The sequence below is a fragment of the Onychostruthus taczanowskii genome, unplaced genomic scaffold, assembly GCF_017590055.1.
Source record: "Onychostruthus taczanowskii isolate IOZ18803 unplaced genomic scaffold, ASM1759005v1 scaffold52, whole genome shotgun sequence".
NCBI lineage: Eukaryota > Metazoa > Chordata > Aves > Passeriformes > Passeridae > Onychostruthus > Onychostruthus taczanowskii.
In genome coordinates, this window is record NW_024502791.1 from 7,457,289 (window position 1) to 7,476,359 (window position 19,071).

The 19,071-nt window shown below is 42.1% G+C and overlaps 1 protein-coding gene across 2 annotated transcripts; it reads right to left on the reverse strand.

The window, feature by feature from the left end:
- Positions 1-387: 387 nt before the first annotated feature.
- Positions 388-17,208, reverse strand: ASB11 (ankyrin repeat and SOCS box containing 11). Of its 2 annotated transcripts, none has more exons than XM_041416456.1 (7): positions 16,988-17,208; positions 13,917-13,996; positions 10,858-10,965; positions 9,254-9,404; positions 8,914-9,048; positions 7,793-7,984; positions 388-4,576 (listed from the first exon to the last, which is right to left on the reverse strand). In XM_041416456.1, exons 1-7 carry the CDS (start codon positions 17,163-17,165, stop codon positions 4,452-4,454), a joined length of 969 nt encoding a protein of 322 aa, XP_041272390.1. In that variant the 5' UTR covers positions 17,166-17,208; the 3' UTR covers positions 388-4,451. The 2 variants fall into 2 exon arrangements, with proteins under 2 accessions (XP_041272390.1, XP_041272391.1); XM_041416457.1 differs by lacking the exon at positions 16,988-17,208 and adding an exon at positions 15,634-15,774.
- Positions 17,209-19,071: the final 1,863 nt, after the last annotated feature.

A 19,071-nucleotide genomic window follows, 5' to 3' on the forward strand; every position in this document is an offset into this window, starting at 1 on the left:
CATGCTCTCCAGCTGGTCATTGGCAGACAGGGAGGCTCCTCCTCTCCATCTCCTCTGCCTGCCCTTCACAAAGATCCTGTGTCCTTCCATTCCAACACTCCAGTCACAGGAGCCATCCCACCACATCTCCATGATGACAATGAGGTCATAGCACTGCAGGTATGACATGCTCTGCTGATTCATCTGTCTCCCCCCTCCCAGATGTTGTTCTCAACTGAATATGCAAATTATGTTTTATTCTGCAACTCCTGGTACCCTTTATTGAAGATTTTTCAATTTTAAACCTGACATAGTTTTTCATTTACTTGCAGTATACATTGTGAATTTCTACAAATAGTATGAAATTTAAGAATAAAGAAATTTTCAAGAAATAAAAATCAAATTAGGTAGAAGTTCAGCGTGGACTAATCTGTATTTGACAATAATATATTATACATCTCATGCAGAACATTAAAAAAAAAAAAAAAACAAAAACAACACAGTGAGAAGTAATTGGCATGTGGGAAATGGTGATTTCTGAAAAAAAAAAATTACACAAAGGCATCAGGAACCATCACCTCAGGATACAGGTCAGACAAATTTTTCAGCTAAGAGTCAGTGAATGTATTTGATTTTCATTCTTATCAGACTTGCCCTAATGCCATGCTGGACACACCACCAGCGTTTTCAATCCAATAAAGACTGCAGGGGTGTTAAATGCCAACAGCAGGGCTGTGCTGCAGGAGAAGGTCAGGCTTGGCACAGAAAGGTGCAGGGCAGCCTCTGTGTCTCCTGTCCTGCAGAGCTGGCAGCCGTGCAGGGCAGGGAGTGGCACTGAGGGGACTGCAGGCGTCGCACAGGGCAACACAACATTTATTTCTGACTTGTGGGGGGGGGAAGAAATCTGAATGCCTTGAGGAGGATGTTGGCCAGGCTCAAGTACCCCTGAGGGGAGACAGAGTCAGAAGATGATCCTCCCATCCCACTGCACAAAGTGATACAGCCCATCACCAAAGGAGAGAGCACACAGGTGGACAGACAGACAGACAGACAGACAGCCTCCCTCACAGCCTGCATCTGCCTGGGAAGGTGGGTGTTGGCACCTCAAGGCAGATGAGGGGAATTTCAGTTCCTACAGTATAACAAGTTTCAACAGTCTAGCATTTCCCTACACTTTTTAATTTCACTCTCTGAATGACAAATTCGACTGGACAGACAGCAATTCACAGGCTGCAGATCTGCTGTGAAAAGCTGAGTCCTAGAGAGGATGAAGGATGGTTAAATGCCAATAGCAGAGTTGTCCTGTAGGAACAGAGGTCACCTTGAACCCAGCAGGCTGGTCAGGAGATCAAAACAGAGATCTTTTTGGAGACAAATCAGAATGAAACTTGTTTTCCTAGCTACCTTAAGACATATTGTTTCTTAAGCCCTCTCAGAATGTGTCAGCCTATTTATGCCCACTGTTGTATGTCCCCAAGGATGTGGCCCATTGGCCAGAATGCTTGCAGAGAAAACTGGGAAAAATTAATCTCAAGCTACAGGGAAACCTGTGGAGCCAGGTTTTGGGCAGGAGACTGAGAGAGCACTGTATAGAAGTGGAATTGCAGCACATAAAAATGTCTGTATCCCCAGGCAAACCATACCTTACCCAAACAGCCGATTTTTTTTTTTTTTAATGATCACAGAATGACAGAGAAGACACCACTTCTTTTAGAGAAAAGAGACTTTGTGAGATTAATTTCCCTTCTCCTACCTTCAGAAAAGCAGCTGACAGATGTTTTCCAAACTCATTTTGAAAAATCACCAAGACTCAACAGCCTCATAGAAAATTGTCCCAGTCTTTCCTTATTTTCACGAGATGGCATTTTTGGGGAAAAAAAAATACTTCCTCCAGCTGTTTCCTCAGTATTTCCATGCATTGTTTGACACAAAGCACAGCCAATGAAAATTAAATGGGTAACTTCATAATTTGAGGTAAGAGCAAGAAAGTCTAGGTAAAGTTTCTAAGGAAATTTCTTAATCTCAGGACTTCTGAACTTTTAATTTATTAAAGCTGTCAGACTCTCTGATATACAGAATTTCAGAGAGAAGTAAGTCTCGAGGAAGAAGAAAGGTAAGGTGATTTTTTGATGGGAAGCTAATATCAAGAATAAATATAGGGCAGCTTCTCCTGCTTCTTGAGATAAAACTTTCTGAGAGGTTGAGTAGACTTTGCATTTTCTTAATGGAGATACATTTTTTTTTCAATTTAAAATCCTATGCAAGTGAAATACTGCTTTCATTGATGATCACAGAAGGAAATCAATTCAGTATTACACATTTTGAAATAGATCCCATAAATTGCCTTAGTCCCTGATTGCAGTGCAAGTCTGACAACTCACACAGCTGAGCCTCTGCCTCTCTGTTTAGAGAGCAGGTTGTATTCTCACTGCCACCTTATTAGCAGAGCAGGTGAGTTTGCAGTAGAGCTAGAACTGAGAGGGATCTGCTGACATCAGATTAATATAGACATTTCTTTCTTGACAGTATTTGATTTTCAAAGGCTCTTGAGAATTTAGTGTTCAAATCTCTGAGTTTCATGATGTATTATACCATGCAAGGTCATTGATGCCACTGACAACTTTATGGGCAATAGCTCTTGCCATCAGATAACATTCAATATGTGCAAACACAGGCTGAAAACTGCATCCATTTTTGGCTGTAATGTTGAAGGTCCAGTCTCATGAGCTGCTGAGAGCTCAATTTATCTCACTTGTGCTGAATTAATCATAAAGAAGTATGGGAAACATTAGACCTTTGTCTCAGAGGAACTGTCAGGGTGACATTAAGGGATTATTAGCATTGAACCAGAGACTGCTGCTGCTGGAGCAGGGACAGGAGCCTGAATGCTGTTGGAAGCCAGCCCTGTGTCCACATTCCAGGAGGCAAATTCCCTCTGACTCAAGATGTATGGGCAGTGAACACTGGTGCCAGTATGCCTAACTCATAAAGAAACCAGTACATTTCACAGCCTGAAAATGTGTCAGCAGCCTCTTGGACCTGTGAAGTTGAGCAGACTGGAGACAGAGTCATTTTAATTATGCTTCACATTTTACTACAACTAGTGAAACACCATTGCCTTTCTATGGCAGAAGTTTACCAAAACTTGGCTCTGAAAAAATGTTTTGTCCCCCAGAAGAACCTGCCCAAGAAAAATAAACAAATCTTTACAAACAGGCACTGAAGTGTCACTGTACACCACATTTTTCAACTCGAAGAGGTGCATGCTTTCAGCCCTGCTGTTTCCAAGCTACTAATCCTCACATTACTTAAATTAATACCACAGTGGACAATTATAACACTCTAAAAATCCTTTCTTCTAGGGAGGTAATTAAAGCCTCTAGAACAGGGGGCGAGGGAGCAGGCAAGGCTGCAAACCACTCCTGGTGAGGAAAATTCAACAAGGACAACATTTGGGTGATGCACAGTCATCTTTAGTGGCCCTGCTTCTCTTCAGCTCCACAGTCCAAGGACTTACCTTGAGAAATGTCAAAGCATGCAAAGCCAAAAAAAAAAGAAAGCAGCACTATTTCATTTGCTTTTCTTTAAACCTTGCAAAGGATGGACACTGAAATATCACCTACTATGCCTGTAAAAACATCTGCAGTTCTGTCATGGAATTAAGCTATGAAAAAATTTTCATGTAGCGAATACAGCCAGATCTCAAGTGACATAACTCTGGAAGGATTTTTTTCTGGAAGAGATGAAAGGGTTTTTTAAGACTTTCCCACAGTTTTGTGGGTTTACTCGAAACCCCTGCACTTTCTTTCATAGCATCACTTGTACCTCCAAGGACAAGATGTGTTAGCACTGGGGATAGCTGTGCTCAGGGCTCAGGGCTGTCCAGTGGCTGCACAGCCAGAAACTGCTGGAAATTGATAGGGCTCCAGCAGACAATAGGAAGGAGATGAAAGGATGCAAAATCAAAGCTGATAAAAGATGTGCAGTATATTGTATACGTTTGATGTTTGTCACTGAAAGCTTTCACATACTAATGGAAGAAAAATATCCACTGTCTTGATTTTGACAGTGAGATTGGAGAGACAAAGGGAAGAAGCTGCACAGATATTGCACAAATAAATATAACCCTAAATACAGGGGATACCTCTGTGTCTAAGTGGGTGAGTGGACCTACAAACAAAGTGGGTATTTGCACCTACAAACATGTGTCAAGTGAGCTGTTTATGTACTAGAACTTCTCAGGCTGGTGTGAGTCCTTGTGGCAATAGATTGTGAGGGAACTGTATCCATGATACCATTCACTGCCTGTGAAAAGTTGTTTTCAATTTTCACTGTCACATAGCAGCCAATGTTTGGTAGCCACAGAAGACAGTAAATGATGCCTTTGAGTTTTTTTTTCCTTTGATACAATAATCTTGGAGTAAACAACCACTTGTTCCTCTTTCTTTTCCAGTCCCAAGGCAGCCCCAGAGTTATCGATAGAGGAGGAAGCTCTGCAGTGGCTCAGGCAGGTGCAGCCTGGGGATTCTGCGCAGGCACGACCGACCCAGATGCCTTCTGATGCACAACCGGCACAGCTGGGCGAGGCTGGCAGGACCTGGGGGGAGACAAAAGGCAAGAATGAGCACCCTCAAACCCAGCACCAGTGTCAGACAAAACAACAAACACCAGCAGGATTTGCGGCTCAGACCAAGCACTACATAATGACTTGCTGAGGTCAGGGAGAGTTAGATACATTATTGTTTGTATTAAAGTTGTGTTGTCAGAGTTGGTTCAGCAATTTGAAAGCTGTGAGCACTAAACACCTTTTTCTGTATGCACAGCTAGGCTGTTTGGCATCTTTTCTTGAGAAAACACCTGAAGATGTGTCTGCACTGGAGAGAGGGAGCTCTGGAATGCATAGTCCTTTTTCAGGGTATAACACAACCCCCAGCAGTTTTGTGAGGATAAAAGATAAGTACAGTTAATTGTTCATATATACAGAACATGCTTTTTCCAGTTAATGGTGCCTCAGCAGGTATCTGCACAAGTAGTATCTACAGCTGTGCCTTTTTACATGACCACAGTCTCAGAATATTTATGTTTGTCAGTCAGTCCGCCTGTGCTCCTCAAAACATTTCTTACTGTGACATCTAATTTTAGCTAAATCTGACTGAAGGGAAAAGAAAGGTCTCAAAAATAGAAAGTCTCAAAATTTTTTTTCAAAAAGACATTGAGGAGAAGGAAGGAAGAAAGAAAGAAAGAAAGAAAGAAAGAAAGAAAGAAAGAAGCAACAACAAAAACAAAGATGAGAAGATGTGGAGTGTTTTTGCTCTTCCCTTGCTGCATGTGAGAACTCTTGTTACACCTCAGAGGGTTGGGTGGTTGGAAAGCTGTCAGAGGACTCCTCCTGGGCAGTGGCTGGCACAGGGCTGCCCACAGTGGTGCTGCCCCAGGGTTTTCCCTGCAGGGTGACCAGGAGCTGTCCCCACCCCACCGTGGGTAGCTGAGGGGAATGCCAGGCACAAACCCACTGGATAGGAGGCTCCATTGCTTCTGCAATGCAAGCTTGCACATGCAAACACACCCTGCCAGTGAATGTGTCCCTGCCCCTCCTTCACTTTCCTCTTGCCACAGCTGCTCCAGGTGCAACCTTTACACCTGCCCAGAGGTGCTCAGCCTTTGAGCCCTCTCTTGCCCTTCCACTCCAGTTTCTGTCCAAACAGTAGCAATCACTGCAGAGTTTGACAAGTAATAGGTAGAGATAGGCTTAAAGGCCTATCCTTATATCTTACAGGTAAGCTTCATAATCTGTGCTTTTACCACAGGAAAATTTAGGAGTTTAAACAGGCTGATAATATCCCCTCTGAGAAGAAATTAATAGAAAAATATGGGATATATAAAAAATAACTTTTGTACTACTGTCACTGGAAGTGAAGAAAGAAACTACCATCTTCTAAAGCACTCAGGAAAACAGACACATTTTATATTTCACATCACTTAATAGCTAGTGAGAGGAGAAACTAAAGGGACCCATCCAAGTAACCTCAGTGGTGAAGTTAGGGGTGGAGAAACTCTTTAGCCTGGGGTACTTATTTCAAACAGAAGGACCTCAGAAAACACAGAAGCAGGGGAAAAGAGTAGCTGCATGTTAAGCACAGCAACACATCTGAAAGTAGGACCAAAGGTGAGGGAACTGAGGAAACTTCATGCCTGAAAAACAGAGTCAACAGGAACTGAAATGCCTTTAGAGCCTTTCTGACTGTAAGGGAGCAGAGGGTGACAAGGTGGGAGTGGAAATCAAAAGGAAAGTTCAGGAAGAGAAAATTATTAATATTATTAATTAATAATAATTAATATCTACACCAATTCTGATTCACACAGGGCAATGGTAGCAGCACACTTGGCAGCACTGCCTTTGCTCCTGCAGTCTGCCACTGAGCTCTGGGCAACTCAGGTATGGGGACAAAAGTCACACAAGGTGAGAAGCATTCAAACAAAATTCCTCCCAGAAGGTTTTAGACATGACAAATTAAAGCTCTGCATGAAAAGTCATGGAGAAAGGGAACAGGACAGAAGGATATTAAGCCAATGTTTTGTTTCCTCCTTAAAGCCCACCTGTGTTCAGAGGGTTGGGACAAAGCCTGTGTGCAGCAGTGACATTTATTAATTTACCATACCAGAGCTGTTTGGAATTGGGCTTTTTGTGCACATCAAGCTTAGGTCCTTGGTGGGCTGTGAGCAGGCTCAGGAAGGTGGGAGGCCTTGCATGGGGGGAGAACCATTCACCCTCCAAGTCAGAAAGAGCCTCAGGGGACACAGACCAGCTGAGAGGGTACCAGTGAGCTGGGAAACACAGAGATTAGAGGAGGGGGGAACTGATTCAGCAAGCCCATAGCACAGGGATGTTGCTCTTGGATGCATCAAGTTCTGGCCAAATGTTGTGCAGGTGAAAACAGCACAAGAGGATCCTGATTTGTTTCTGCTCAGAGGTTCCTTCCAGTAAACTGGAAGGATAATTAATTGCAGGACGCCTGGAGGTGAACAGCAAAGTGCTGGTCTGACACTGTTAAATTAGGGATGGAAGAAAAGACTCTGGTTTTTAGAAGGTGAATTAGAAGGTAATTTAATGAAGGTAGTGAGTTTTTTATAATGTGACTTGCTAAGGTGAGACTTGATTGGTCTCAAAGTAAAAACTTCTCACACTATTGGTGAGCTATGAATAGTACACATTGGAGAACTATATTTATAAACAACGGTCACAAAAAGAAAAATAATAATGGTTTTCATTTTTTTTCTCTAAGTTTCCCAGAGAAAAATTATCTCTGTTCTTTCTTCAACTAAACTGAAAATATCCGCACTGGTCTGTGCTGGGATTGCAGCCCCATAAACCACATGGAGGAGCAGTGAAACTGAAGAGTCACCTGGCAAAGAGCTCTGCTTTCTCCTGGCAGCCAGGGACACACTCACCCACTGAGCCATGGTGCAAGTCTGAACACTGGATAGTGGTACTAAAATATTATCTATTAATAAACTTTTGTGGTAGTTTTTAACACTACGAGTCCCACGAGGTAAATACATATGATTTTCCTTCAGTAGGCAGGAAAAGAAAGCACAGAATAACTGACTGATTTACCTGCTAAAACCACATCACCAGGTGGCAGACCTAGCAACAAAACAGATTTCTCTGTCATGCATTGGAGGTTTGAAGGCAGCAGAGAAGGTAAGAGAATTTATGTGGAGCATTACTTATAAAAGCAGTTAAGAAAATATACTTAGGTAAAGGATACAAATACTGCTTTACTTAAAAAAGGAGAAGAAAGGAAACTATTACCTTCCCGAAGCAGAAGCACCTGCTCCACTTTGCTGTGGGGTGTGGCAAGATCCAGGGCACATTTGAGGTCAGCATTTCTGCATTTTGGGTTAGCACCATAGTCTGTCAGCAGGACAACTATCTCCACACTGGATTTCCTGGCTGCCGCGTGCAGGGGGGTGTCCAGTCGCCTCCCCACGTTCACATCGGCTCCTTGGGTGAACAAGAGCTGTGGTTAGATCTGGTGGGCAGCAGGGGCTGTCTGAACCTTCATCACACAGGCTGGTTTCCACCAGCAGCCTCAGCAGAGGAAGGGGAAGGATGGCACACAGGACTTCCCCCATCTCTCAAGAGCAGCTGTGCAAAGCCCAGCAGGTCAAACACCTGCTCTGGCAGAGTGCTCTGGGCCACCAGAGCCTGTCTGCAATGCTCAGAACTGAGCAGCCTGACCTTCAACCCAAAACATGTTCAAAGCCTACCATATGTTCTTTAAAGTTGTTAATGGCATAAAATCTAATATGGATTATGTTAATTTAATTGCCAGAGGGGAAAAAAAACCCTGAAACCTTTAGGTATTTCATTGTAGTAAGTCTGGGAGCACAGCAAGCAAATGCTTGCCCCGGACTGGCTGGGCACAGCAGGGCCACACTTTGAGCAGGTGTAAGTCAGCTAATGCAACTGACAGCAAAAATTTATGCTAGATCATAGCCTGTGCCTGGACCTGCAGTGATTATTCTTCCAAGCAGCTTTACTGCTGCTCTCATCATCCACTGAGGAGGAGGTGAAGTTAATGGTTCTGATAAACTGCTATGTTAAGCAAGAGTTGATTTTGGTCAGTAATATTAGTCAGGATTTTCTGTGCTTCCTGTTACCATGCTAGAAAACTAAAATTCTGTTTTCACATTCAGATAGCCTCAGGGAGGTGTCTGTAATTAAGAAGGCTTTTCACTTAGGAAATCATAATTTCTTTATCAATACAGGGGAAATTTTTAATGGCCTCAAATGATTCTGACAGAGTCAGACTCCCAGACAACTCTTGTGGAAATAACCTATGATGTTTTAAGTAAAGAGGCAGCTCAGAGAGACCAGCAGCATTGGCTCACACCACCACAGCTCTCCCCCTGCCCCTTTTCCAGGTGTACCTAGCTCCAAAAGCTTCTTGACACATTCTGTTCTCTGGTACGTGCAGGCCATGTACAGAGGGGTCCCGTGCTGTGGGTCTTCTTGGTCAATGTCAACCCCGTGGGCCAGTAGGGTCTCCATGCACTCCCTGTGACCTGTGGAGGGAAGAGCTGTCACTGAATCGCTGCAGAGCACAACACACCCAGATACAGCTGTGAGGCACAAGAGCAGTGAAAAAGCCAAGCCTGTTTATCTGTACTGAGATGGAAATAATTTTTTAAAATGCTTTGTTAATGACAAAAGCCGCATTTGTCACATAATTGTTGGCTGCGCTCACACCCCTCACACCCAGAACATCACCTCTCTTGACTGCTTCGTGGATGGGTGAGGGCAGGTGGCTCCCCAGCTGCGCCTTGGCTCCGAATTCCAGCAGCACGCTGACACAGGCGGCACTGCCACTGCAGCAGGCGTTGAACAGGGGAGTGACCCCGTCGATGGTGGCTGCGTTCACCTGCAGTGGGAGACACACTCAGGACAATCCGGTTTGAGACACCTGAAGTGAGACTCTTGCCTTGTTTAATTTCAGGAACTAATTTATTTACAGCTTTCTGAGTTATATGTTGTGGTATAACATATATAACATTCTCCTTTTGTGTCTGCCCTCTTTCCCAGATAGTTAGTGCCATAAGGCAGAAACCCTGCCTGCTCTGAATGTCTGCTGGAGCTGCTAAAAAATGCAATTTTCTATTTTTTTTTTTTTTTATGTGAAGAACTTAAGTATCTTCAAGATTCTTTAGTTTGCACCAGCCTCAAGGTGGAACACCCTCAAAAGAAAATGGCTTTGCTTTTTAAATGAAAATGTTTGCTTTCTGTTTAATACTTTCATCTGAAAAGTATTAAACAGAAAACACATTTCCAGCAAAAGAAATTTTCATAGAAACATAATCCCAAACAGAAAAGGAACTTGAAGGAGTTGATATGCATGTGTCTATGCAAGAAAGAAATTTTCTTTCCCAATTTCTGATGTAAAGACCTGGCAAGCACTACTATTGCCATTCTCCATTGGGACAGCAGAGCTGTGGATCACAGAATCACAGAATATGCTGATTTGGAAGGGACCCATTGGATCATGGAGTCCAACTCCTGGCCTGGCACAAGATACCCCAGAAATCACACCATACCCCTGTTTATGCTGTGTTTAACTACGAAGAAAGCCCTCAGGGCCAATTTATTAAGCAAATCTGCATGTCTTTAACTCTGTGGCACACTGGAGAAGAGCAATGGATTATGCAAGCCCATGCCAATTCTTAAAATTTCCACCACCCTAACCTCCTACCAGTACCATCAGGCAGGTGTGGCTGAAGCTGCTGGAGGCACTGGAGGTCTCTTGACTGTTTTGGTGCTGCTTGGTTTCTTGCCATATAAATTTTACTTGAAAACCCAGCTGACATAAAATTATCCTTATATATTTCACCCCTTCCTTAATCTCTGTTGTGAACATGTCTCTGCCTTAGGTCCAGTTGTGAGAATTGTTATTTTATTAGCAGATAAAATGTTTAATTGCTTCAAGCACATCCATTTTTACTTACATGAGACTCCCAAACCTTCCCATAGAAAACCAGATGTAATTCCAGTGATCACTGCTGAGGGGGGAGGGGGGAGGGCAAAGGTGTGAGTTACTTTCTTCAAGGTTATTTCACTTAGCATCTTTCATTCGTTTTCCGTCAATCGTGACTATGTTTCACACACAAAGGGAAAACAAAAGAGAATAAAGGGATGACACAAAGGGGAGACAAATCTATCACCCAGGGAAACAGAACAATGTTTTGTTTTTCCACATTTCTGTCTGAGATGTCCACCTGCATCTTGGCCCTGCCACCTGGACAGCACATCCAACATCCCCACTGATGCCAGGAGCATCCGTTCCCAGGTGCCCATGTCCCAGAGTCATCCCCAGGACTTACCTGGGCACCGTTTTCCAGCAGCACCTTGGCACAGGCCACGTGGCCACCCAGGCAGGCCTCGTGGAGAGCAGACACACGGTCCGTGGTCACCAGGTTCACGTTGAAACCCTGCAAGCAGGACCAGGGCGTGAGGGGAAGCCCTGCCCTGCCCAGCTCCTGCAGGGCTGCTGGGGTGCCCGTGGCAGGGAGAGTCATGTCAGAGCTGTGTCCAGGGAAAGGGCTCAGGTCAGGTTGGTTCCATGATTTCTTGTCCCGACAAACCACAGCTGGTGGCGGGGTTAAAGAGGGAGCAGTCACAAGCTATGCCTTCTAGCTCTTTATGGCGCACTGTCAATTGCAGGAAAGGCTTCACATCCTTTAATTTATAAGGGTGGCACTCCCTTCCCTACCAAGTCCTGCACCAGGAGCTACAGCTGGAGAGACTCACCTGAATGCTTCTGGCACAGGTATCTGCAGCTCAGCTGGAGCTGGCAGCTCTTTCAGTGAGGAGATTCCCTAGGATATGATTCATCCCGTACTAAAGCAGCTGCTTCCAGCAGGGCAGAAAAATTGTATCCTAAAAGTTCTTTCATTCACTACATGGGGTACCCAAGGGTGTTTCACTCAGAGGTAATAAGTACATGGTAAACCTATAAGAGAGATAAGTCAAATTCCACCCACAGATCAATTCCGCTTATCTGACCACCCAGGAAATGTTTTACACTGGAAGAAAGAACAGTGATGTACAAATCACTGTTGATTTCCTGTTGATCACTGTTGAATGCCTTATTTCAGGTGTTTTCCTAATTGACAGTTGCCATATCTATTCCTACACAAAGACAAACCAAACATATTCACAAAGGGAAAAGCAGTTGTCATCCTTGTTTCCCGCTGAATGCAACTAAATCCCCTGGTAATTAGAATTTTACAGCCATGGGTGAGAACAGGCCTAGAAGCAGCTCCATTTTCAGCTTGATGTCATATTTTGAAGCACTGTTGGTGTCTGCCTGACGTGCTATAGACAGGGCAGCTCACGAGATGGCAGCAATGCACTTTTTGGTACACAGTACCCAATGCAATGGGCAGAAAGGAATACCTGGGAGCAACTTCACACAGCAAAAAAGGCAACAGTCCTGACACCGTGAGTATTAAAAGCACTGTAAACACTTCAGGCTAAGCATTACCTGATAGAAAAACAATCTTTTTCAGTCATGTGAAAATATTATTAATGTAAAAGTTGTTGGTAAAATTTCTCATGCATTACAATTATGGCAGGGGAATAGAGAAAACCTTGAAAAAATAGAGATTATTCCATTTTCTAATTGTATGGTTGTTTCATACTTTGTGATCAGCATATTCCTTCAAGATTAATTCCTTCTAGATACTCCTAATAAGGAGTATTCTCAATCATTATTCATATATACATGTATATATATATATTTAACAAATAGAACTCAGTAATAAAGTGAAAGAATAAGCACTGATATCTTGGGAAAAACAGCAATTGCTTCCATTACAAAATGGAGAATAAGTTGTGGATCTTACAATGGCTGTTTGCCAAACATCACTCATGATAAACCTTGTTTTCAATGGACATGAAAAATCAAACCCTTTTTTCAGGCACTGAAACAGACATTGGTGAGTTCTTGAGCCATTTGAAAACACCAGCAGTACATCACCTCCCTGTGACCAGGCATTCCCTGGGCAGCCAGAGCCTCAGTGGCTTTCTTGAAAGCTATGGTGCTGCAGTAGACACTTCTGAATGTCCCACATATACTCAAGTACAGTCCCATACTTCATTTCAGGCTAGTAGTGTAACTTTATTAGAAGCAATGAGCAATGATTATGCTGCTCCATGAACAGTTTCATCCCTGAATTCATCAATCTGTGGTGACTCAGCTCCAATTCAGGCTCTACAGACCTTGCTGCCTTGATCTCTTTTCATCAGCAAGGATCTTCATCTTTTACTCCCAAAATTAAATGTCTTCAGGAAAAGGAGAAATAGTGAATTACCTAAATGATATAATCACACCACTGGGTGCTTCCTCAGTGTACAGCCATGAGCAGTGCATAACCAGGACATCTGGTGAATAAGCACAACACCAGGTGCTCCACGAAGCAAGTGGTGTAAGGTCAGCATAAATGGAGATAGAGGGGTCAGAAAACATCAAATCCCTAAATGAATAAAGCCTCTTTGTCTCTAACCTCCATCACTTCCTTTTCCATAAAAATCACTTTATGTCAGCAGGTGAAGGAAAGAGGGATCAGAAAATGGGAGGGCATATACTGTCTGTAAACAGCATCCTTTTTAGCTGCAGCTGTGCCTCAAGAGGTCTCTGGAGAGGAGGCTTTCCCACTAGCAGCTCCACTCCTTGAGGAGTTGAGCTAATGTTGTCCATTAGAGATGTGGCCTCTGGTAATAATTATTTACCTTGGCTATAAAAAATCTGATAGCCAAGTCAAAGCTTTACACTCAGGGACTTAATTTCCCTGCAGTTGCCTTGGGGGCAAGAAGGAGAGTGGGACAGTAACCTATTCATAGAGACACTGAGTTTAAGCAAAGGTGGGAAGGAAGATTATTGGCAAAGCACAAAGAACCATAATCTCTTTTCATATCCAGCTACTTTTGATTCTCATGTATTCTCTTCTCCTCTCTTCCTTTTGCCTGAACTCTCGGCTCCTTTTGGAGCAGAGGGTTTCAGGCTGACTATAAAAGGCAAGATGAGTTTTATAAGGCATGCCTTTTTAGTGTTTTGGGTTTTTTTTAATAGCCTACATTTATATATTTATTATCCTTATTCTCAAGCCTAGTTGCATGTTTCATCATTGAAAAAGAGCACAAGGATCATTGTTTATTATATAGCAAGCTGCAAGCTTTGATAGTCTTTGTCCCAGGCTTGTGCCTAGCTTTTTAACTGAGCAAACTCATACATGCCCAGAGGTGTTTGTGCTGATATATTATTCATGCAACCATATTTCTTATGCCCTGTTGCAGTCTATTACCAGCTCACCAGCCCATAAATGCAATTCATGTGAAACCACCTTGCTTCCCAGCCTTTTCTTTCCCTGTGAGCTTTTACCTGTGCAATCAAGGTTTTCAGAGAGAGAAGGCGTCCCTGGAAGGCAGCATCATGAAGAGGGGATCGGTCTGCCCAGCTGCCTGAAACAGCAAATGCATGGAAGCTAATTCAGGGATGCAGCAAAAGCAGCTCTTGGGAGGAGAGGGGATGCACAGCCACATGTAAATGCAGATCAGGACTGAAATCAATGTGGGCTTAGCAGTGAAACTGTTTGATGAATTAATTTCAGCAGAGCAGCTGAGGGATCTGCAATCCTGAGAAAGCTGGCTGCTCACTAAGGGACCTAAACAAAAGCTTCTTGGCAGAACTTGTAAAAGAACAGCTAAAAACATGTTTCAGCAAAGATCACGAGTTTAGTGCTGCTGGGTCTCACATGGAGGCTTCAGAACCCTGAAATTCTCCTACTCAAAACTATATCAGCCTCCATCTTTCCTTGGGAGCTCTTGTCACAAATTGCATCCCAGCATCTCTGACACTTTGCTAAGAGCCTCATAGCAGGGTTGACTTGTCCATCAGATGAATTCTGGCACGTCCTTGGCAGTTTTATTTCCTGAACTGACAATTTCATAAATAACATCCTCCCTCTCAGACTACCATGTAACAGGTTTAATCATTCTCTTCACTGAAATATTTTAGAAAATACATGGAAAACCAAATTCTGCCTGAAGGCTTTACTTTTCTTCTTTAATAATTTTGAGATGCTGAACTGTTCAGACTCCTTCACGTAGGCTTTCTTGCCCTTTTTCTTATCCTAATCTATTTATGTGCCAAGAAAAATAATTATTTAGCCTAGCTACCACCTACAGGCATAGATATTTAGCTACAGGTTAAATCCCTGCCACTCAAATAGAGGGCAAATTTACTTGTCCTATATTAAAATTTATAACTATCCTGTGACACAGTGTGTAGTAAATATTTCTCCAAAGGCCAGCTGCATTTCCAGTGCCACAGAACAGAAGTAATACCAGTGTTTGTATTCATGCTCTCTTGTACAGCAAACCCATGGGCACTGTATTTGAAACCCTTGTCCTGTTCAATTTTTTCAGCTATACTGCACACCAGAGAGAATGGAAAGGGTGATTTATCTCCATTTCACATGCTACCCAAGGCAGGGAGAAATCAGTGAGAGGCATGGATACATCCATGGGGACTTGAGGGCAAGGAGGTTTTACCCTTGGCCAAAGGAGTCTCCTTCTGTTACCCAAGGACCAGGATGCACTTCAGCTATTGGAGTTACAGTTTTAACTATAATAATTACTTTTGTTTCCATTTATTTAGGGAGCACTTCCTGGGATCCTAAGGCAGGAAACTGGCATGGAAAGACCGGCTGGCACATTAGATGGCAAGGCTCTGAATGACACATCAGTCAAAATGATGGAAACAGGAACCAAGTAGGGAGAAAGAAACTTTCAGCCTTCCTGAAACCCCCCAAATACGCCACACCTCTCGTCATGCTGGCAACAGAAACAGGCAAGCTCGGTTCAGAAAGTCAGAAGACATTGCAAGTGACAAAGCCCAGAGCCCTCATACAGCCGGAAGATTCAGGAGTTACTCAGACAACAGAGCTACAGGGCCTTATTTAACCTTTTATGCAGAGTATAACTCGTGCGAGTGCGTGTTCTCACACGCACTCCCAGGGCATTCCCAGCGCATGTGTGCGCACAGCCTCAGGACAACACACACTCTGCACGCTCCCACGCCAGCCACCACAACCTACCTCCCTGAAACGTGTGGCAAATATAGTTCCCATATGGAGCACATCTCCCCTGCTCAGCTGGGAGCGACATGACTGAAAGTGCTCTTTTTAAATGCCTACAGATAAATTATGCAGCCCTGCTGCTGCTGCTGCTGTGCTACTGCACTGCAAAGAGAAAAGGTTGTGAAGCTCTGGCTGTAATATGATATAGTGCCCCAGCAACAACCACATGATCTTACATTTTGTAAGATTATCCTTAATGGCTTTCTGCAAATGGCAACTTGCAGATAAAAATATGTTATGGCCTGCTGAATTTCAAGGCACCTCAGTAAGAACCTGCTTGAAGGGAAAACTGCTGTTCACCACGTGTCAGACTACGATTGCACAAAGGTGCTTGGAAAAAATGACAGTAACAAATGACCGGAATTATATTCTAGAGAATAAAAAATAAGTTAATAACCAAGACATGCCTGCATTTATACAGACTTCATAAAGGCTTTGTCAAAAATGCTTGGCTGCAGTATTTCTCTTGGCCTGATCTTAATCTCCCTGCTTTGGGTGGCCATCCCACGCCATCTGTGCTCTGATGCCATTCCTGTGCCCGTTCATGGTGGCACAATCACAAAGCAAGTGCCCAACCAATGAGTCACACAGAAACATGTGATGTCACAATGCTGATCAGAATCTGCAGCTAGGAAAATAAGCCCTCATTAGCACTAAATTTAAAATACCGTGTCATTTAATTAGTGGAATTAACAGGAATGCAAACACATGCCTATTCATTATTATGGCAGTGATCTGAAGGACTAAAATCACTTGAAAAAAAACAAAACCATGACCTGCTAAGTAACCTATGAAATACAATGTATTCTTGTGCTGTGAAATTTTCAGAACAATTTTAGCTGCATTCATTTTTATCATTTGATTTAACAAAACAAGGATTCTTTGCTTGGATTCATAAAGTCATTAGTTATATCCTCCTAGCATCTCCTTCCAGAAAATCAATGTGCTAAAACTTTTCCCTAAATATTCTCTGGCAGTAAAACTGGATGTTTAGTAAAACAATCTGTAACCACTGATAAAGAACACCTTGTACTGAGAACAGTATTTTTATTTACCATAGTGCATTGACCAAATGTTGTCCTCATTCTAGCTGGGTAATTGTTGGAGTCTCATATTTTGCACACCTAAACCATGCCAACACACACTGACACTGCAAAGACCCCAGAAATGGGAGGCACTTCAGGTTAAAACATTTAACCCTGCATTTAGTGAAAAATCCCTAATTTCACAGCGACTTGCTGATTTAAATCTTCGGATTACAAAAATGTGGCAAATAAACATTTAAATGTTAGAGTCCATATTTTTACTTTACCTGGGACTATTCCATAGATCTCTTCTGCTATCCTGGCAGCTTCTTTTCTGTTGCCTTTAACAATATAGAAATGGGTCAGCAAAGCCAAGGAAATCTTAATTAAAAGCTTGAAGCAAAACAAAGCAAAAATGGCAAAATAAATGTTAGTGAAAGAATGGAGTATAGAACTGCCCTCCATTTTCGTTTGCTCTTTGAATAGTTTCTCAGGTTGGATAAGTTGCACTGAGCTATTCTTGGTATCATATGTCATCTATTTTAAACCCTTCAGGACCTGCTGTTCCTCAGTTACCAAAAATACATCCTGGTTGTATTTGGTATGAGGTGTTTGATGCTAAATAACAGTATCAAGGATATTTTGAACATCTCTGCATACAGGAAACAAATTAGAAAATCCTTTCCAAACCTACATAAATGAGAATACATTTTCAGACAGATGCTCTCCATACCACCTGAAAGGCTATGCATCCACATTGGATTTATTCTTAGAGGTAGCAGTTCCATTTACAAAGACTACGTAGATAAAGTTGCAGAAATTGTTCAGAGATGCTGCAAAAAGAATACTCTTCTGTCTTTTCCATCTTGAGAACAGGCCTTGCTGGCACTCAGATAGAGAATAAAGGCAAACAGGTCAAAGAAAAGCATTATCATGAAAGAATTTGAAATAAATTCACGTGGCCAAAGCCAGGGCTAGGAAGTCAAACTTATTCTAGGAGGAGAAAAATACATTGAAATTGCACAAAAAGAAACACATAACATATAATTTTTTGTCCATTACTCAGGGATAAAGAATGGTGTCCATTGATATCACTTGCAAACAGCATTGTCTGTTTTGGAAATCTTTTTACATTATCCTCCATTGATTCAAAGGTGTAATATTTGAAACTGAACAAGATGCACCCTTTCTTTAACTGCCCTTTTTTTTTTTCTTTTTGAAGGCACATGGCTTCCATAGAGAAAAAAGGGGGTTATTTTTGCATGTGTTTATTTGAATCTATGTAGAACACCCCATCTCTTTTTATTTTAAACTTTTATTTATTCCTGTTTTCCTATATGTACCACAGGAGGAGTATTTAATTCTTACTTGATTCCCCTCTTTGCCCAGGTTCTCTTAGCCTTCAATTCCAACATCTGTCAAGGAAAAGAGCAGGATAATTCCTCTCTTAGAGGTTCCAAAGAGATGGTGGATATGCACATGCAAATTATTTCTCTGGGTATTTTAGATGTAATTTCTTTTGGTTTATAGCAATACAGCTGGTTTAGTACCTCGCTGTCTTCAGTGCTCAGCCCTCCCAGGTGCCCTAAAATGCTATATAAAATATGTGCAGAGATAAAACACCCCAAGCAATTTTCTCAAGTGAAACAATTTTTCTAAAATTCTGAATTAAACCAAGTTATTACATTCTTACATAACTCCTTACAAAAGTATTACATCTACCTTTCCTCACACAGTAATATTAAATACCTGTAGAAGCTATAATACTTTTTAAACCAAAAGAAGAAAATTTCTTCTTTTTAATCACTTTAATACAGTTTGCCACAGACAGCTGAAGATATAGATTACAGGACAAGAGAAGTTCAGTTAAAGAATCACAGAAAAACATATTGGTTTATTGGCAGTTAATTCTGCTCAGCTAAGAAACAGAGGAGAAATTAACAGAAAAAGGTGGGCTAAAGAACAGAATGGTCAGCCCAGAAAAATCTGAGAAAAAGAAAACATTCCTCCTGGAGCCAGAGGAATAGTAAAAGCTGTAAAAAACAAAATGTTGGATGCAGAGAAAAAGAACCCATAAAAAATATTAAGACCATTACAAAGTAAAGCCAGCCTGAATAACAGAGAAATCTTTCTTGTGTAGGATTTATAAATTTGGTTCTCAACAGGAGACAAACAAGAAGAAAGAGCACCTTTTAAGACAAAAATGAGCTTTTGGTTGCAAAGGAAATTAATTGATTTCTTTCCCAATCAGCCTAATAGTTGGTATGTAGAATTGTACATGTCCATAAAACTGAGAAAAATACAAGAGACTGAAAATCAGGTGATTGCCACTGAAATTCTTTTATCCCTAATGGAATAATACCAAAGAGCT

Excerpts from the sequence above, each read along its gene's own strand:
- ASB11 (XM_041416456.1), bottom strand. The coding sequence starts at position 17,165 with ATGGAGGGCAGTTCTATACTCCATTCTTTCACTAACATTTATTTTGCC. Across the intron at positions 7,985-8,913 it reads CAAGAAGCTTTTGGAGCTAG|GAGCCGATGTGAACGTGGGG; the intron begins GTACACCTGGAA and ends TGTTCACCCAAG. Across the intron at positions 4,577-7,792 it reads GGTGCTTCTGCTTCGGGAAG|GTCCTGCCAGCCTCGCCCAG; the intron begins GTAATAGTTTCC and ends GTCTCCCCCCAG.